A 21,222-nucleotide genomic window follows, 5' to 3' on the forward strand; every position below is an offset into this window, starting at 1 on the left:
GGACATACAGCCAGAGATGGGTGGAAGTATGTTTCAGTCATTTTAGTAATTCCCAGTACATCACCTTGTGCTTTTCATCTCCATTCATCAGTTGTTAACATTTTCACAAATTTTTGTAGTTTTCACATTACTATTTGTACATGTACAAATACTTTTTCCATTCAAGTATTTTAAATTTATTATAGCATATAGCATGAAGTACATGCCACCATATACATATGGGGGTCTGAGGACAACCCATGGACAGCCTCTCACCTCCATGGGTCCCAGGGATCAAACTCAGGCTGTGAGGCTTGCACAGCAAGCCCCCTGACCTGCAGAGCCATCCCGCGGGCGGGCCCTCTGCGGTATGCAGGTGTGGTGTCGCTTCGTTAAACCCCGTCTGAACTTCCTCACTGTAAAAACCTCTAGTGTTAGATTTCTCCTCTTCTACCTGGAAGTTACGGTGACTTAGATGAAACACAGCTTAGAGCGTGTCACTTAACTGCCCAAGGTCTTCCGGTGGTATCTCTTCTCATTCGTAGTAAAAGCCAAACCCCCTACCATGGCTTCCTGTGATCTGTGCCTGTTACCTCTCAACCCTTGATTCCTACCAGTCTCTCAGTGTCTACCAAGAGCTCTGGCCTCCTAGCAGCCCCTCAAACTGAGAATATTGCTGCTTTAGGGCCTTTGGTATCTCTTCTCTCTCAAGGAGCCACACAACACATGAACCAGGCGACAGAAGATAGGAGATGCAGGAGACTAGAGATCACGCCGGAATGTTGGAGCATCTTGGTCCGCGGTTCTCAACCTTCCTAACGCTGCAACCCTTTAATACAGTTCCACATGTTTTGGTGACCCTCAACCATAAGTTTATTTCATTGCTGCTTCCTCACTGTAGTTTTGCTACTTTTATGGATCGTAATGTGAACATCTGATATGTAGGCTGTCTGACATCCGCTGTCTCTATCTACCGCTGGTCTAGGTGAAGGGAAATTTGCAGGTGGCAGCCACACCCCAGGAGGGCAGTTGGTACTGCTACCAGCAGGTCAGATCTTGGGGCAGGGTCTCCTGTCACTGCTTGGTTTCTGAATACGGCTGAACCTGGGCGTACTGAAAGGAGATTTAGATCTTTTTAGACTCTGAGTATTCGAAGTTATTTAAATGAGAAATACATAGGAAAATTGCACATTAAAAAGGAAAGGATGAATGTGGATGACGATTGTTTAGTTTATATCTTCATCTGTCAGTTCAAAAGTAATTGAAATCAAGCCATCAGGCTGGCTCACCAAGCCTGATGGCCTGGAACCCACACAGGAAAAGGAGAGAGTCCACCCTCAAAAGTGGACAGTGCACTCAACTACACACACACACACACACACACACACACACACACACACACACACACGAGGGGGGAGGTGCACAGATAAATGTATAAAACATTTGTTTTGTTTTGAGATAGCGTTTCTCTGTGTAGTTTTGGTGCCTGTCCTGGAACTCACTCTGTAGACCAGGCTGGCCTCGAACTCACAGAGATCCGCCTGCCTCTGCCTCACGAGTGCTGGGATTAGAGGCGTGCGCCGCCACCACCACCCAGCTTGTGTAAAACCTTTGACAAGTTTTAGCTGTGTTTATTTTGAGTGTGTGTTTGTACCCACCCACACACCACAGCACCTGTGGAGGTGAGAAAACAGCGTGTGGGAATCATTTCTTTCCTCCTTCAGTGTGAGTTCCAGGGATTAAACTTGGGGCATCGTGACAGCAGGCCCCTTACCCCTCAAGCCATCTCCCTGTAGATTAGGATCTCACCATCTAACTCCAGAACTCAGAACTTGCTGTGTAGGCCACCAGGCTGGCCTCAAAATTCACAGAGATGTGTTTCCTCGTATGTGCTGGGATTAAAGGGAGGTACAACCACATCCAGCCCCCCCCAGTTGGATTGTTTTGTTAATTAACATAACTATGTTGAGAATATAGCTCAGGGGTAGAATGTATGCTGAACATTTTCAGTCCCCAGCACTGGGGAGTAGGGATGGCGTGAACGAGGGACAACTCCAAAGAAAACAAAGCTCTTTCCTGCCAAGAAAATCGTTTACTATATGAGGGGGCTTTTAGTAAGGTATACATGAGATGTTTACCCAGGATCTCAGTGTGTTAACATGGGATAGATGAATGTGTGAGAAAACGACTATGCATGTCTGAAAGGTTGGGATGGTCACAAGCAAAGAACTCAGCAACTCATCCTTTATTGAAGAATGAGAAATCAAGAAATCGTGCATGTAAGCTGGGGTGGTGGTATACACCTGCAATCCCAATACCTGGGAGGTGTCGAGGAAAATGAAGAACCCAAGGTCACCTTCTGGTATATAGCTAATTGGAGGACAGCCTGGGATACTTGAGACCCTGTCTCAAAAAGCAAGTTAAAACAAAAGAAAAATAGTAAATGTGTATAAATTATTGATACAGAACTTTAAAAAAATAAAATACAGGTTAAAAAACTAATTGCTTGGTTAGAAATGTGTTTTGTTTTGTTTTTGTTTTTTGTTTTTCAAGACAGGGTTTCTCTGTGTAGCTTTGCGCCTTTCCTGGAACTCACTTGGTAGTCCAGGCTGGCCTCAAACTCACAGAGATCCACCTGCCTCTGCCTCCCGAGTGCTGGGATTAAAGGCGTGCGCCACCACTGCCCGGCTAGAAATGTGTTTTCTCCCATCTAGGTACTAACCAGGCTGGACCCTGCTTAGCTTCTGAGATCAGATGAGAATCAAGGTGGTATGGCCATACACTAGAAATATTTTCTCTGCCAGCCCTTAGAGCAGCTCTGGGGTGTGTGTGTCTGTGTGTGTGTGTGTGTGTGTGTGTGTGTGTGTGTGTGTGTGTGTGTGTGTGTGTTGTGTGTTCATGTGTTTAATGAAAATGACCTTGTACAAGATTTCTGTTGGGGGTATCAGGATCATATATACTAAAAGGTGCTTTGGGGAGATGGAGTCACTGGAAAGCCTGGGTGCCCTGGGATGGGAGGTGGGTTAGGCATACCCTGGGAGTTCCCTGCTGCCCTGTGAGGCTCTGGGGAAATTGTCCTTGCTTATCTCAGGGCAAACTCGAGAACTCTGACATGTGCTCTGCTCCTCAGCCCCTAGTCCTGTGTGTTCCCAAGGTCTGAACTTGAGGAAGACGCTACTCCCTCAGATGCCTCAGGAGGAGGAAGGGTTATCCCATTTCCCAGGGTTATCCCAGTGGTAATGTCTGGAAGGAAACATAATTACACCAAGGACTTTCAGAATAGAGATGTTGGTAGGAGGTGTGTTCAAAAGTAAATGAAGCTAGAAGTCTCCGTCCGGCAGGGGATCTGGGACTTACAGAGGACACCTTAGTCACCTTGTCAAAGGCGGGGCTGTGGTGTGATGCCTAAGAGAACCTCAGTGTCTTTCCTGCCAACCCCTCTCCGACATTTGGATGATGCCAGTCTTTTTCAGTTTGCTGATTGCACTCACTAGGTGTGGCTGTCCAGAACCCTGGGATTGCGAAGAGGGAAAGAAGACATTGGATGGGAGTTTGAGCCCATCCAGTCTTCCTTGGGATTCCTTCATCTGATGGAACCTAAGCACCCAACAAAGCAGAGTTACAAAGTGATGAATTGGGGGCGGGGTGTTCAAAGCTGAGACAATTAGATCTCAGGAAGTTCAAGGTCAGCCTGAGCTGCATAATGAGTTCCAGGACAGCCTGAGCTACAGTATGAGACAATGTCTCAAAGTTTATCATGAGTGCAGTGCGTGTTGGTGCACTCCCAAACACTAGGAAAGCTGAGGTAGAAGGCTCGACTTTGTTTCTTATAGATGTGGGTGCTTCTGACCCATTTTTAAGATGAAAGTGACACATTCAAGGTCCATGGCTGATAAGTGTCAGGACTTGGACTAGAACAACTGGGTCGTTCACCCAAGAAGGCCATCAACCTGCTCTGCCAGGCTGCTTTTCAGGTGTAGATAAATGGGGCAGTGAGCCTTGCCTCATTGTCCTGCTCAACATACGTGGAGGGGCTTTTTACAGAGTAAATATTCTGCATATTTATGTTGAAGTTTCCCTTTTTGCCGAGAAACACATTTACTTTGAAGCATGGGTTTTGTTGCCCTCGTGGTTCCAGAGCTCACAGATGGGGCTGTGGACACCTACAGTCTCAGCACTGGAGAGGTTGACTCAGGAGAGTTGCTGTAAGGTTGAGGCCAGCCTGGTCTACATAGTGAGTTCAAGGTCAGCTTGGGATATAGTTACCCTATATCAACCCTGACTCAAACAGCAACAACAGCTGCCACAGAAACCTAAAAACTGACTGAAAATTATATTTCTGCACCCCCAATCTGATTATATATGAATGAAACCCATCAAAACTTCTCACATGAGAGCAGTTACCATGTGCCAATTACAAAAGGCAAGGCAGTGGTGTTAAAGGACTGGGCATTGTATTTTCATGTCTAAGACAAGAACTCTGTGCAGCACTATTTAATTTTCTTTGCAAGGCCATAGATGAAAGGTCTATTTCTAGCAATTTCTATTAGGCATTACCCAGTGATACCCTGGAACCTGCTTTTTCTAGCTCATGGTGATCACGTTGAGCGGCTTCCCAGCTGTTGGCAGCTCCATGTTGGATATGACAGGAATGCACACACCACACGCCAGGGCCCCCAACACACCGGAACCAACTCTGAAAGGCTTCTCAGCATGCTACTGGTAGCACCATTGTTGTGGAATATTCCATTACATTCCATTACACAGTGTGAAGATATATTACTCTGACTGGCTTAGTGAAAAGCTAAATGGCCAAAAGCTAGGGAGGATTTTGGGGGCAGAGAGAATGTTGGGAAGAAGAAGGCGGAGTTGCCAGCCAGGTGCAGAGGAAGCATGACATGTAGGAGATGAGGTAACAGGCCATGAACCACAGGGCAGCACATAAATTAATAGAAATTTGTTAATTTAGTGATAAGAGCTAGTTAGAAAGAAAATTAAGCTATTGGCTGAGCTTTTATAATTAATAAGAAGTCTCTCTGTTGTTTATTTGGGAGCTGGCTGGTGGGACAGAAAAAGAATCCCTATGAATGGCACCCAATGTGGGGCAATCAACTCTTCAGTATTCTGCCTTGTCCATAGTTTGGGCCAGTTCCTGGTGAGAGGTGCTGCATTTGGCAGTCTTTCTCAGTGGTTAGCATTACCATAATCCAGATGAAGACATCTAGGTCACTGTTAGGATCTGGGAATCTCCGTCATAGTAAGCTTTTTCTGTTAAACATTTTAAATGCCATATTCATCAGATATCTGACAAGTTTGAGGGCCATTATCTATTAATATATCTGAGCTAAACAAACCTAGCCTTAACCTTGAAAACATACCTAACATGACTACAAGTTTGATTATTATAGATGACGAACTACTAACCTGTTTCTTAATTATATATTACATTTTCAGATGAGTTGCATAGGTACAATACCTTAAATGAGTAGAAACATATATGCAGTATAACAAAAATAACCTTAAACTTGTATCAACATACAAAAATCCATACCAATGTGAAATATTTGAGACTAATAGGGGTTTTTTTTAGCTTAAAAGTAGATTCAATAATCTACTTTTTTATCCTATCATTTTTATGTTAAAAGTAAAGTCAGTTCTTTCCTATATCTCCCCTCATTTCATTTATTTATTTTGGAAAAAGATCCTTTGCTTAGTTTCCTCTCTGACCGTTACAAATAACAACTTGCAACCAACCCTCCTGAACAATGACAAACATCTAATGAATGGCAAGAAACTGTCCATCCCACCTCTTGGGAATGTGGGCGTTGTGTTCTCTAGACTGCCTCCTGCTCTCTGGGGGGGTGACAGCATCTCTAGGGAAACCCTAGAAAATTGGGATAATGGTCAAGTCCTGGAAGAACTAGCTGCATGATTTTTCTTGTTTAGTCTCTGTGTGATGAGAAAGTGTAGAGCTTATCTGAAGTCTTGGCTGGAGTAGTCTGTGAGGCTGGGCCATCTCAGCTATCAGCTTTGAAACTGTTCTGGGTGTAGATCTTTGAGGAAACTGTAACAGGCATTCTGAGAAGCTGGATCATTTGGGCTACTTGTCTTGTCTTTATTCATGTCTGGTCCTTTTGTTTTAAAAACATGTATACTTTTAAAGGTAACATACCACCTATCTGTATTAACATAAATATGGAATGTACAGTATGTACAAGTCAGCTAAAGATGATTTGTTTTATATTTGAGCAGGTAAAAGACATCTATCAACTTTATAAGTCCATTTGGACTGTATAACCAAACTGTCAGGAGGACTCTGTAGCCAGCGAGATTTATCATGTCTCATCCAGTCTGAGCTGTTCCCATGTGGAGGGATCAGCATACATATCCCCTGCCTGTAGTCTTTTCTGGCTTTCTCCCTCACATCTGCATCCAAGATCTTTATTAATTTTGAAGGAATCCATAGCTTTCCATTTCCTATGGAAACAAAAGCACAACCTCTTCCCTAAAGCAATGTTTTTTGAGTTCCATTTTAAAGTTAAGGCATTCTTAAAGTTTCTAGGCTGGTTTATTTCAGGAGACCCTTTCACAATCTCATGTCTCCCAGCAACTGTCATTTGCTTATCAGCATTCAAAAAATTAAAAAACAACACAATAAAATACAGGATCCAGCCTCCTCGTATATTTCCCATCTCTATGTGACTTTTTTTTTTTTATTGTTATTACTCTTTTTTTTTGTTGTTTCTTGAGGCAGAATTTCTCTGTGTAACCACTGGGACTGTCCTGGAACTCAACTTTGTAGACCAGGCTAGCCTAGAACTCATGGAGATTTGCCTGTCTCTGCCTCCTGAGAGCTGGGATTAAAGGTGTGCACCACCACTGCCTGGTACTTTACTCTTTCTTTAAACACTCTATTGTTTTTTATTTACTTATTTATTCATTCATTCATTCATTCATTCATTCATTTATTCATTTATTTATTTTATGCCAGAAGAGGGCATCAGACCCCACTATAGATGGTTGTGAGCCACCATGTGGTTGCTGGGAATTGAACTCAGGACCTTTAGAAAGAGCAGCCAGGGCTCTCAACTCTGAGCCATCTCTCCAAATCATACTCTATTATTTTTAAACTATTTATGTATTTATTGTATGACTGTCTATATCCTTTTTCTTTTCTTTTTTTCTTAAGCCTACGCACATTGTTGAACACACTGTAACCTGTTTAGAGGTTTTTTTTCCTGTCTGAACATGCTGTACTACATATCTGTAACCTTTTTTGTCTGCATAAGCCAAACCTTAAACAGCCATGTAGCTTAGACTTTCTCAATCCATAGAGATTTCAAAATGGTCGAATATTAGCAGTTTCCTGTAGCTCATATTAATAGATCTGTAACATAGTAGAGTGACTTGATAAAAAACAGACTCTTAAAAAAATCACCTTAAAAATTTTCAAAGTGAAATAAATATAGAATCTCAGTTTAGACTGAAAATTTACAACAAGTATTTAATTATCTTCATTATTTGTATAAAAATGGTTTTGTTTTTTGTTTGTTTTTAACTTAAACTAATATATAAAGTGCTTAAATTTGTCTCTACACATACTATCTCTACACATACTATTTCTTGTGGGAAATCTGGCCAAAGTTCTTCCTTTTTTATTGCTTTTACGAGTTTAACAACTACTTTATTGTTCTTTGTACTAGAAAACAGAGATAGGGATCTACAAATGAAATCCTTTATTTATTTATTTTTACCAGAAACCTAGAGGAATCAGTAGAACGTGTTCTGAAGTGTAAAGTGGTCTGTCTCGATGGCTCAGCACACACAGGTGCTTGTCAGCAAGCCTGAGCCAGTCCCCGGAACGCTGATGGAGGAAGAGGAAACCAATTCCTGCCAACTGTCCTCTGACCTCCACATGTAGCAGACAAACACCCACTCACATACACATACAAAATAATTAAAGTGGCCGGGCGGTGGTGGCGCACGCCTTTAATCCCAGCACTCGGGAGGCAGAGCCAGGCGGATCTCTGTGAGTTCGAGGCCAGCCTGGACTACCAAGTGAGTTCCAGGAAAAGGCGCAAAGCTACACAGAGAAATCCTGTCTCGAAAAACCAAAAAAAAAAAAAAAAAAATTAAAGTGAAACAATGTAGTGTAATGTAAAAAAATGCTTATGTGGAATATTTTAAGTATCATAAGTTATGCGAAGTGTTATCAATATTTTAGTTTATTGGTCTGGTCATACACACTTTATCTTATCAAGGTCCTAAAAAAATCTCTTAAGTTTTTTTTTTTCCAAATATAAAAAGAGAATTTATATGTGGGCACACAGACTATGAGACGGATCTACTTACTACATAAAAGTTCAGTATACAGTATAAACAATGGTGAGAACTCCTAAAAAGTGATTGTCCTTATGGCACTCCAGTTCACGGACTGAGATGATCTCCACAGAATACATCATCTTTGTATTGACTTCTTTCCTGTGCTGTGTATTGATGCCAGGGTGGGACTTGAACCGTGGCCGGCGAGTGCTCCATCACAAGCTCCCTTCCTGGCCCAGACAGCTGTCTGAACACAGAGCATGAATGTATTTCTTTAAGAAGTGCTCGCCGCACTTCTCTGCAGCGTCGGAGCCCCGTCACTGTTCCACGAGGCACTTCTGAAATCCATGGCAGAGGTTGCTGCTTATTAGAGGAAAGACAGACTTAACTTTATGCTAACGCAATTACTTAAAGTGCCAGCATCAGAGGAAACTATTTAAAATGGTTATTCAGTGGGAAGACAGGTAATTGATGCATTTCACTTCTCATCTGCAAGTGTGTTAGCTGCAGAGTGTAAGCCTGGGGACTGGCCTAACTCAAAGCTCAGCACTCCAAGACATAAAGAGTGTGTCAATACATGCGGCTTCCCAGCAGAGAACAGAGAGCATGTCCTGTAACTGCCCTGATTTCTGTTTTAAGGTTTCTAGCAGCATAGGAAAGATGGGGGAAGTTGGATATGAGGAATTAGGTGTTGCTTTTAAAGTTTGAAATGATACTTTACTCACTTTTGTACATTCTTGAGTCTAGAATAAAGACACTTGCTAGATGATATACTATTGGATTCTAGAGCATTTAGTGGAAAATTAAGTTCCCCAACACATGTGTGGTTGTAAGACCAGGCCAGATGTAGGAAGGAAACAAGTGTGACACTGAGGATAAAAATATAGTGGAGACTTTTTAGGAGTTCAGAGTTTTTTTAATCAAAGAAATTCTTAATTAATTAACTGTGTGTGTTCGTGACAGGGCACTTTTTGTCTAGGCTGGCCTTGAACTCATGGGCTTAAGCTGTTTTGCCGTATCCTCAGTAGCTGGGATTAAGGTGCATGCCTGATTCAGTTTTGTTTTGTTTTCATTTAAAGATCCTTTAGAAGGAAACAGGTGAGTGGGAAGCCTTTCCTGGCATCGCCTCCTAACACTGGACTCTAGTGTTCGGTGTATGTGTGGCCCTGCGCAACCTCGTTCTCTCTCCCTTTTGTTGTCGTGCTGGGGATTGATCCCAGGTCCCCACATATGCTAGGCAAGCACACTGTCGCTGAGCTACATCCTCAAGCTGTAGTGCTCGGGACTGGATTCAGAGCCTGGAGCATGCTGGACAAACATTGTCACCTCGCTAGCCTGGCCTTTTTTAAAATAGCAGTACAACACCAGGCCTATAATTATCACTCAGAAAGTAGAAGCCAAAAATCAGCAGTTCAGAGTCATCCTTGGCTACATAATGAATTCTAGGCTAGCCTGTGCTACAAGAGATCTTGTCTCAAAAAATAAATAGGTCTAGGCATGGGACTGAAGAAATGGTTTAGCAGTTAAGAGCACGTAATGAATGCTCTTCCAGAGAACCTGAGTTCAATTACCAACACCTACACTAGGTGAATCACAGTTGCCTGTAACTCCAGCTCCAGGGATCAGCTGCCTTTGGCTTCTGCAGGCACCTGCACTCACATGCACATACCCATACACAGTCACACACATGATTAAAATGAAATAAAGACAGGACTGAAATGATAGGGAAAGTGCCTGCTGTGCAAGCATGAGAACCTACTCTGGACCCCCAGAATCTGTGTGAAAACCCAAGGCAGGTCCCCAGAGCTAACTGGCCAGTCAGCCTAGCCGATCGGTACGCTCCAAGTCCAATGACACCTTGAGTCAAAAAATAAGGGGTCTGGCTAGGCATGGTGGCACACGCCTTTAATCCCAGCACTTGGGAGGCAGAGGCAGGTGGATCTCCATGAGGTTGAGGCCAGCCTGGGCTACATAGTGAAACCCAGTCTCAGTAATAATACCAATAATAAAGGTGGAGAGCAATTGCAGAAGATAACTGTCTTAGTCAGGGTTCTATTGCTGTGAAGAGACACCAGGACCACAGCAACTCCTATAAAGGAAACATTTCATTAGAGTGGCTTACAGTTCAGAGGTTTAGTCCATTATTATCATATCAGGACATGGCAGCATGCAGGCAGACACAGTGCTGGAGAAGGAGCTGAGAGTTCTTACATCTAGACCTGCAGGCAACAGAAAGTGGTCTTAGACATTGGGTGTGGCTTGAGCATATATGCCACAGTGACACACTTCATCCAACAAGGCCACACCTACTCCAACAAAGCTGTACCTCCTAATACTGCCACTCCCTATGAGCTTATGGGGGCCAATTACATTCAAACCACAATACCCCATGCCAAACTCTAGTACATGCACCTGCATGCACACACACACAAACATACTCAAAGAAAAAACAATAAAAACATCACAACATAACCTTGTCTGTTATGGTGGTGCTACTTACAACCCAACCACCTGAGAGGCAGGAGCAAGAGGATCAGAAGTTATGTTCATCTTCAGCTGCATATGGTGTTCAAGGCCTGCCTGGGCTATGTGAGACCTAGTCTCAAACATACACAGACACCAAAACCAGTGTCCCATGAGGTGCTGAGCTGGTAGTTTTAAAACTAGAAATGAATTGTGTAAGGTCCCATGTAATGTGACATTTTGACCCTTATCTATTTGTGTGTACGTTCCATGGTGCTCATGTGGGGGTCAGAGGAAAACTTGGGGAAACTTGTTCTCTCCTTGTACCATGTGGGTCACATGGATTGAACTCAAGTTGTCAGCCTGGGTGGACACATCTTTCCCTGCTGAGCCATCTCACCCCGTCTCTGACTTTCAATTTATAATGAACAGAATAGTCCTTTTAACCTTTTCACCCTGTCGTACCTTCGTAAAGCTATAGCCTCCCCTCGTCCTTAAGTTAGACTGTAGAGACCAAGTGATGCTGGTCACTGCCTGAGCTAGACTAGAACACGGTGGCCTGGAGGCTGGAGAGTGCTTGACAGAGACCTAAGGATCGTATCCTGGCCTACAGAGTCCTCCGAACTTTGAATGTGGTGAAAGTGTTTCTGTTAGTAATTTATCAAAGCAACCTTTCCAGATCTTGCTGGCTCCCAAGCTTGTCCTTTCACTAAAATAATCATTTCTTCTTTTGTCTTTACAGGTAGCTGAGACCTATTTTCAGGAAGAGGACTGTATCCTTTTCTTGACTATAGACAGAAATTCATAGAACACTTGAAGAACCCATCTTTTCTTTTTTTTTTTTTTAAAGTTGAGGTCTATGCAACAAGATGTGTAGACCATATGGTTTGGGTGGGTTTTGGCAGTGGTGTGTACCCTTATAACCGCCTCAAAGAGCAAGGTGTAGGAAATAGGTCACTCCAGAAATCCCCTAGAGCCACCTAAATTTGGCTTTCATCAAGGAGACCTAACTTTACCAATATTAAACATTTATGTTGAAGAGAATGGGGAAAACACATGCTGCTGAGAAGGAAGACTTTAAGTCTGTTAGAGTCTCTCACTCTTTTGGTTTTTCGAGACAGGGTTTCTCTGTGTAGCTTTGCGCCTTTCCTGGAACTCACTTGGTAGTCCAGGCTGGCCTCGAACTCACAGAGATCCGCCTGGCTCTGCCTCCCGAGTGCTGGGATTAAAGGCGTGCGCCACCACCGCCCGGCAAGTCTCTCACTCTTAAGCACTGGAGTCAAACATGCACATAATGGAGCATGTCGGACAACGCATAGTAACTCCTCTGACTGCTCGATGCAGCGGTGGTCCTGAGCTGCTCGACAGCAGGGCTATGTCCAGAGAAGGGCATCATTTGGGGGTTTTGTTGTTTGGAGAACATCATGTTAAGACACTACAGCATCATTGGGCAATTTAAATTTGTCTTTTAATGCTTCCTCACTGACAGAAATGTTTTATGACGCACCGCCGTATGTAGCTGCCAAGGAAAAATTGGGTTTCACTAGTAGCCAACAAAATACTGTTTTCAAGTAGATCCCGTGTCAGCTTTTGAATAGGAAGCATTTAGTCCTGGGCAGAGGGAGCAGAGGAGTTGTTCGGCTTCTCCTGGTCCCTAGAATCGTTAAGGTGACAGAGACGGGGAGCTGAACCTCTTGGTGTTCATGGGAAGGACACAAAGTTAAACCTTCCGATCATCTCTTCCTTTTTTCTGGGTCAACATTTAGAACATTGCCCAGAGGAAGCTGGGCATTTGGACAGTGTTTCTCAAACCTCCTAAGATGCAAGTTAGTGTGGTACAGATGGGAAGCCAAAAGGTCATAAGAAGATCAACCAAAGGGGGCGGGAATTACGTGATACTTAGGAAAGTCACTGGGGTGAGTTATTTTTATAACAGACCCATGCCATGTTTTCATTATTTAGCATTTGCTGCTTTTGACTCACGAGAGAAAAAGGTCCAATGAAAAGTAAGTAAAGGATCATGAGGGCAGAAAGAAACACTTACCTGAAGGGTCTCCTAGTCAGGGAGTCGTCAGGGAAACACACCGACTCCAGGATGCCCTGTGGGTCCTCTTTCCAGTATATTGCTTTAATGACTGCTAGCAGTGCACTGCCAGGTAGGCAGTCCTGAGTGAAGCCTTTCCTTTCTGTTGGCTTGAGGAACCGAAGCACCTCTCCATCATGTGTTACGATAAAATGTGCTTACCCAAAGCCAGGCAAGCTCACGTCAGATGTGCTTAAATTTAAAAATAATTAGAGCCTTCTTATTTTTTTTGGTCAGAGGTACACATTTCTTGTCTTTTATAGGACATTCCTTTGCAGATGTGGGGTTTAGTGTCGATCGTCTTGATTTCTATTTTCCTCAGTGTTTTTATTCAGATGAGAGAGCAATGAAATTCATTCAGCTTGAACGATTGTATCATGAGCAACTGCTCGCAAATCTTTCTGCCATTCAGGAACAGTGGGGTAAGTACAGACTGACCTGGAACCTGGGGAATCAGCAGGAATGTAACAACTCGCTATCTAGAGAGTGAGCATATTGTCCTGATTTTGCATGTGGAAAGAATAGAAGTTACACAGTCAAGTTACTGTTGCAAAGCACAGGCCGGGGATGTAGCTCAGTGTGGGAGCTTGCCCAGCGAGCCAGGCGGTGAGTTCCCCCAGCATCATGAGAGGGAGGGAAGGCAGAGGGTGTTTTCTTTGTGTCTTGCTCCTCATAGCTGTTTTCATTTCTTCTGCATGTGCTCCTGGCTAATTTTGTTTGTAGAATGATCTTTGCATGTACTGTGAAGTAATCATTTAGCTCTTTCTAACTGTGTTAACTTTTGGATTGCTTGAGAAGGTAGCTGCATATTAATTATTACCGAGGAGCCTAAATACATTTTGTAAGAGCCCGTGATTAACAAATACTTTAAATTTAGAAACAAAATGGAAAGCTGTCCAGCCACATACAGTGACACCTCTGAGGAATTCGGAAAAGGGATTTAATGGTGAAGATTTTGAACAGCTTGCTAAAATTTGCACAACTCATAAAGAGTAAGTATGTTATAATTTATTTAAAGTAAGTTGGAGGATATTGAAGATATATATTATATTGCGTATTGAAATGTATAATCCATTTGTTTGTTTCTTGCTGTTTTCAACTTAAGAAACTGAACTGAGTCTAATGAAATTTTAAGGTTTCTCAGCTTTTTTTCTCTTTCATACTGACCTCACTAGGTTTTCATAGGCTCAGAGGATCCTTCTAACTGACATGTTGATAATTTTGATACTTTTTGATTAAGAGATCAGCAAGTGCCGGGCGGTGGTGGCGCACGCCTTTAATCCCAGCACTCGGGAGGCAGAGCCAGGCAGATCTCTGTGAGTTCGAGGCCAGCCTGGTCTACAGCGCGAGATCCAGGAAAGGCGCAAAAGCTACACAGAGAAACCCTGTCTCGAAAAACCAAAAAAAAAAAAAAAAAAGAGATCAGCAAGCCAAATGATCTAAGTTACACAATAGGACTTTTTATTCTGTTTGTTTTTTAACCATTATTTATTACTTTAATTTTATTAAATATATATATTTCTGTGTATTGATTATTGATATTTTGGCTGTTTTCCAGTGTTTGTGTGTGATAAGAAAAGTTGTAACCTTCTTTATAACAGTCTAAAAAGCACAGTATGTAGTATTTAACCTAAATGAAGGAAAACTTCATTTACTGGGTACATTCCAAATGCTTGATTCATGACAAGGAGATAGATTTTTAAAACTAAATCATCCTAATAACAAAGCTTGTTGTTTTTTGTTCTGCTTATCTTTGTTCTGAATTCTTCAATGGACCACTCAGAGCTCTGAAGCGTGATAGTGTCTAAGTAGTGCCCACTTCCGGGCTTAGGTCCTGAGTCCTCTGCACAAAGGATAAAGGACTCTATTTTGCTGGTAACTTTGTCTTCTCTTCAGAATAATGGGCAGTAAACTAAATCTCTGTGTGTTGATAATGAAACAGTCCCAAGTAATTGCTGCCTAGCCATGCAGAAGAGAGGGCATTTGCTTAGGAATCTGGCTATCCTGGAGACCAACCTCGGAAGAGTGATAGAGGTTTGGACAGAAACGTCTGTTCAGCTCTCCGAAGATGGCTTCCCTGTGCTAGGCAGTTTGAACCTTTGATGCAGTCTTTTCAGGGATTCTGAATTGTAACTCATGTTCTTAGGAAGTTCCCATGTTAGCTTTCTATTTTCATCTTTATAACATATTTAAAAGAGTAGGCTTTAAAGGAAATATAATTTATTTACTTTCAATATACTCAATGCAGATACCTCCCACTGCCCTCCTGAAGGAACTCAGCTTGTTAGTGTGTCCCAAATGTTGGAAGTATTTACTTGAACATGCTATGCGCATGGTATCTTTAGATCATTGTACCCCAAATTCTGTCTCATTAGTTATAGTTCAGTGCATGAGCCTGGTAAATGTTTCCCTCTCATAGTCTGTGACTACCACTCCTAACAGGATCCAAGACACAGACATTCTAATTTCTCAGAAGTCCATGTTTCCCTCTCCCCTGTCCTGTGATCATAACTGAGTTCTTTAACTGTGGGTGTACATGGCCTGTAAGTTCATACAAATGGATCATGCAGAATACAGTTATTGTTTCTGGGTTACATTTTATCACATGCAGTGACAGTTTGATGTTTTGCTGTTGTACCAATCTACTGTATGACCGTGTGGCAGTTTACATACCCATTTCATTTATTTGTAGACATTTGAGCTGTTTCTTGATTCTAAGTATTAGGATAATAATAAAGCGAGAATTTATTTCATCCATGCCTTTACTGGCATACTGTTTTAAGAATGGTATTCTTTAAAACCTAACAGTTGAAAGTTACTTGTCTGTCCAATGGGTAATTCCAACATAATTATCTTCTGCCATAATCTGTTTCAAACTGACATTGTAAAATATTTATGGGTGCCCGCAGCACGTGTAACTTGTTTGGGGGTTTTCAGTAGTAACTAGCTGTTGGAGGAAACACGTGCTGTAGCTGTCTGAACCACGTGAGCTGGCGGCAGGGTTTCAGCCCTGGGAACGTTCTGCGCTAATATTAGAATGCAGAGGGGCTCCATTTTTTATTGTCATTTCAGTGACATTTGTTTGGAAGCATGCTGTACTTTTAAAACTATGTTTTTCTTCTTTTCTACAGCCCTCTCTTGTCCAAGCATAAGGTAAGAGGTGTTCTGTAAGCATTTGCGGGGAGTATGTCAGCATCTTACGCCTGGGGCTGGACTGTTCTAGAAAACCTTGTCTCAGGACACTTGTTACTTTTTAATGTAATGTAACAGTTTCTCAAAAAAGTTGTGACTATTTTTTTTTCCTTTTAAAAAACGTTTTAGATAGCACCTGTGGAAAAGTCACTGGGAAGAAAATGCTTAACCCGGGTGACAGAGTCTGAAGAGCCAAAGGGAAGAGGAGCGGCAGCCAAAGAGCCAGGTCCATACGATTATACTGGAGAGCAATAGACAAGAGTCCTGTTACCTGTGGCATTTTAAAGTATTAGTGAGGTGTTAAGCTAATTAATATTTATCAATAAAAAAATCAGGATTCAGGTATGGGGGTGTGAGGGGAAAGAACCTGAAAGATCAGAAAAGCAGGGAGCAGCCACCAGTGGCCTCCTACCTCTTCCGTTCCTCCTTCCAAAAGGGCCGAGATATTCTCTCAGCCCCGCCTTACTACTTCCTGTGTCCTCTCTGTCTACCTCCAAACCTCTATGGTTAATTTTGGTCAGCTTGTGGCTAGCTCCGTCTTCTGACTTGAAACAATCTTTGTCAGAACACAATCAAAATATCACACAACATATTAGATCTGAATTGTGTTGGAATTTTTTTTGCATTTAGATTTTTGTGCAAATACTTATAAAAAATATAAAACTCACATTTTTATATGTATTTCCATTTTTAGATAACTAGAAGTAATAGAATATAAATTGTTTTAAAAAACAAAATAATTTCTGTGTTGTCAGTAAGGAAAACAGAATATAAAAAGATTATACATAAATGATCTGAAATGACTTTGGTATGTTTAGACATCCTTTCTTGCTTAAAAAGGGGGAAAAAAAACTAACCATTACTAAATGGACTAACCAGGTACTGGCCTTTTCTATAAATCTAGATAATGAGAAGTTCTATCTGGATAATTTATAGCACTAACATACACTCTGTGTGTGTGGTATGTGTGTGTGTTTCTTAACCATTTAAGATGTTTTATACCACTTTGTACCTCAGTCAAAAAGACTTGGGAAACTTCTTTTCTAAATGCATTTACAAAATTTTAGAAATAAATACATTTTTCCAGGTATTTTTTTTATCCTGATGACTGATTTTATTATCAATTTATATTGTGAGCCTTCTGATCCTGGCCTGAGAGCCCGGATTTAAAAAGAGGTGATAGGAGTTTTGAGTGAGCGTCCCTGAGAATATGGATGTTGCTGCGGCCATCCACTGGCCCTTTCCTCTGTAGATACTTTAAAATCATTTTGAGATCTCCCTCTCCTTTTCTGTCATGACACAAATTGGGGATATTGCTTTGTGTCAGTCCCGCATACTCTCTTCTTGGTGTCTCTTTTCTAGTCATTTTAATACCAGAAACCGGGTAAAATAAGCTCGTTACAACTTAGTGGACGTGGTGGTGTACACCTATAACCCCAGAACTGAGAGGTGCAAGCAGGAAGGGCAGGAGTTCAGAGGCACCCTTCTTGGTTGCCTGGTGAGTCCCAGCCTGGGCTGGGCTGTGTAAGAGCCTGTACACACTGCCACCCAGCCTGGTTTGCTGGTGCCCCTGGCTTGGCCTCTGCTGTGATCTGTGTGGTATAGATGGGGAGGCTGAGGCACCACATTTATAGCCGTTTGTCTGGTGCCCTGATTCTTAGGTAGAACCTGGATCTTCTGGCTTCTAACTGAATACCTCATGCTTTGGTTGAGTAAACTGTAGGGATTATCACTGACTTCAACAAGCCAAACCCTGCTAATATCTATCCTATGAAGGAATGTGGACTGAATCCTGGACAAGGAAGGAAATCTCACCCCAGCTTGATAAAATAGTGTGTTTTACAGAGTACTGTCCATGCTGTGGACGACTTTCCAGTCGACTTTGCAGCTTGGAATTCTTGACTCTTTGTATCTTACATTGTATTTTGCCATTGTTGCTTATCAACCTGTGGTGACCCTCCAACCTTGTGGTTTACCAGGACCTAGGGAATGTGCTCCCCAGTCTTATTTAGCCTCTGAATCCTACAGACGTTTTGTTTTGGTGCTATCTCTGAACCTTTGGGTACTGAGAATTTGTGACTGAGCTTGACCCTTTCCCCCCTGGCTGTGTCCTTCCTTGTTCTGACCTTCGCCTTCCACCTGCCTGTCTGATAGCGGGTGCCAGTAAGCTCAGGGGCCGTCTGATAGCAGGTGCCAGTGAGCTCAGGGGCCGTCTGATGGGGGTGCCAGTAAGCTCAGGAGCCGTCTGATGGGGGGTGCCAGTAAGCTCAGGAGCCGTCTGATGGGGGGTGCCAGTGAGCTTAGGGGCCATCTGATGGGGGTGCCAGTAAGCTCGGGCACAGCACAGAACCCACGGAACCAGCTGCCCACCTGTTTTCTTGCAGTCAAACCTTGAGAGTAGAGATGCAGGACTCTGCAGAGATGGCCAGTTCTTCTCAGTCCTCGATGATATTTGAAGCTGGGGGTGGGGAGAACCCCAAACTCCTAGTGCCACCTCTGCATTTAGAGCTGAGGCCACCAGCTCCTGGCTTCTCTAGCATCTGAGATGGTCCTTAAAAAAATGCCTGGCCTGTGATAGGGATTCAGCTTGGCCTGTCAGTTGGTAATTGAAGTTCCAATAAATTAAAATTAAATAATAAAATTATTAATTTATCTTGTACTTCTGACCCTTATTTGTGGGGATTATATGCCTTCATGAAACATTTAACAAGGCAAGAAGGTTTCTCTGTTAACCAATGGGCAATATCCACTTGTTATTTACATAAAGGACTTTAATTGTCTTAAGTTTTTTCTTGTTTTTGGTTTTTGGTTTTTTTTTTCTGAGACAGGGTTTCTCTGTGTAGCTTTGGTGCCTGTCCTGGATCTCATTCTGTAGACCAGGCTGGCCTCGGACTCACAGAGATCCACCTGGCTCTGCCTCCTGGGTGCTGGGCTTAAAGGCATGTCTTAAGGTTTTTTAAAAAGTGTTTTAAGTTGATTTTATTCTGGTAAAGAGATAGAAAGGCCGAAATTCAAATTTGTTTCTCCTTGTCAAAATGTATCCTTTTTCTGTCCCCTTTGTTACCATGACTAAGACGTTATCTTTGAAAGCACATTTTTAAGGGCACTATGTTCAAATTACAAATTTGATCTGAACAAACTCTTGTTCATTCCGATTAGATTTAATTCTACTTACGTTTTATGTTGTTACTAAGGTTACCTAAAAATATTTACTCAGGATGCTATGCCTTAAGTGGAAGGAAAAACTTTTCTAACTTCACTAGACAGACCAGTAAGTGTATTCATTTAAATATAAAAATACCAAAAAATATAAGACTGAATCATTCATTTATTTTAACATGTTTTTGAAGAATCATTCGTACTATTTATTAAATACTCAGCATGCGTGTTCTACCTAAGGACATTGCAGTACAACAGATAGCCTTTCTGTCTGGGAGGGTTAGAGCGATCTGTGTTACACATGTACTCATCTGTCCCTTCTCCACCTGTGTATGCAAAGCATTGTTTGGAATTCACAAGCAGCTCACTTTTCTTCATCTTCAGAGATTGAAATCTGCCCTAGCATGGAACCGAGTGGAGGCCAGCATGAAGAGCAGCCCCAAGAGAGCAGCCCCGTCTCTCATCAAATGGACTGGCAGGCAGCTTCGCCCGGCCTTCCGGTGACTGCAGGGAAGGACCACACGGAGGAGGAGGAGGAGGAGGAGGAGGAGGAGGAGGAGGAGCTGCTCTGCGGCTCCGGTGCCGCACTGGAGCTCCACACCCAGTCCCCAGAGACAGCCAGGAGCAGGTCAGGGCCAGATGCTGCTGAGAGTGCCCGTGAGGATGACAGCTGCGTGCAGGCACCTCCCTCAGAGGACCGCCCCGATGTGGCCGAAGACCCTAAGGTGCCTCCTCCTAGTGAGTCAGTGACGGAGCTGCAGCTCTTCCTAGGCCATGGCAGTATACCTCCTTTGTTGATTTCAGAGGGTAAATATTCCCAGACACACCGAAGAGAACTCTGCCTGCCAGTTCAGGGTGTATTTGAAGCGCTGCCCAGGGATCAGCTTCAGAGCGGTGAATTAGATGAATCACAGCAGCCTGATGGGAAATCACCACAGAGTCAGACTGACTTGGAGCCTGGCTCTGAGAATGCACTCTGTGGTGACGGTAAAGCGTCTGACGTAAGTACACTGTGTCCAGAAGTGTGTATGGCCCCAGAAGAAGGGCGGGATAAGGAAGACCAAGTCAGTAAGGAAACCGAAGACTATCTGAACAGCCTGTTGGAAGGATGCTTAAAAGATGCTGAAGAGTCCCTCTCCTATGAAGATATCCAGGACGACGACTCTGACCTCCTCCAAGACCTTTCTCCTGAAGAGGCATCCTACAGTCTCCAGGAGAACCTGCCTCCTGATGAGAGCTCACTCTCCCTTGATGATCTGGCCAAGAAGATAGAGATCGCAGAGGTAAGGTAGGGAGGGAGTAAAGAGTAAGATGAATTCTCACATGTGCAAAGTGCTGCTTTGTTTTTATGAATTTTCTCTGGTTCTGAGCTTGCGGGGAATGTTTCCATTAACATGAACGTTTATTGTCAAGTTACTCATACATGTGGAATGGGATGGCTTCAGTCATTGCTGTGTTTGCGATTCAGGAAGCTGCTCTGCCTGCCTCTAGACCCAGGCGCGGTTATGAATGCCATTTTCTCTATTCTACCTTGTGAGTTCAGTTTAGCATTCTCGGGGGCTCAGGTGAAGACAAGACTGGTCGAACTTGAGTCAGGGACTCTTTCTCCTCATACCCACGGAAAAGGAAACCTGGTGTGTGCTCATTATCCCTTTAGTGTATCAGCATACATTTTAAATGATTAGAAACAGACTTAACAGAGTAAAGTTTCAAAATAATGACCCCGGGAGGTACTTGATGAACTTTTGAGCTATTAAATAGAAAAATTAAAGCAAGGAAAGATGACTGTTGTCCTTTGTTTAATAAGAGAATTTTAAAAGTCCTGGGAAGAAAAGATAAATACAAAAGTAAGTCTAGAAAAACAAAGATAAAAGCCATAGCAGGTGTCCTGCTCTCCCGGGAAGGGAGCCGGTGGGAAGAGCGGAGTCACGGTGGGCGGATCGGGGCGGGGCCTCAGGCTCACCGTCCCCTGGGTCTACTCAGTCTCTCTGAGCCTGCTGGGGAAGTGGGGATGCTTTTTCTGT

At 42.9% G+C, this 21,222-nt stretch overlaps 1 protein-coding gene across 1 annotated transcript in view; it reads left to right on the top strand.

Moving 5' to 3' along the window:
* The window catches only part of Cnst (consortin, connexin sorting protein), a 91,931-nt gene that overhangs the window by 50,150 nt on the left and 20,559 nt on the right, over positions 1-21,222 (top strand). Inside the window, exons 4-9 of the mRNA XM_052737782.1 lie at positions 11,507-11,537; positions 13,183-13,269; positions 13,725-13,839; positions 15,979-16,000; positions 16,169-16,265; positions 19,583-20,481. Coding sequence (XP_052593742.1) covers positions 11,507-11,537; positions 13,183-13,269; positions 13,725-13,839; positions 15,979-16,000; positions 16,169-16,265; positions 19,583-20,481 — 1,251 coding nt within the window. The remainder of the gene's footprint in view (positions 1-11,506; positions 11,538-13,182; positions 13,270-13,724; positions 13,840-15,978; positions 16,001-16,168; positions 16,266-19,582; positions 20,482-21,222) is intronic.

The sequence above is a fragment of the Peromyscus californicus genome, unplaced genomic scaffold, assembly GCF_007827085.1.
Source record: "Peromyscus californicus insignis strain IS unplaced genomic scaffold, ASM782708v3 Scaffold_14__1_contigs__length_90479793_seg_2, whole genome shotgun sequence".
NCBI lineage: Eukaryota > Metazoa > Chordata > Mammalia > Rodentia > Cricetidae > Peromyscus > Peromyscus californicus.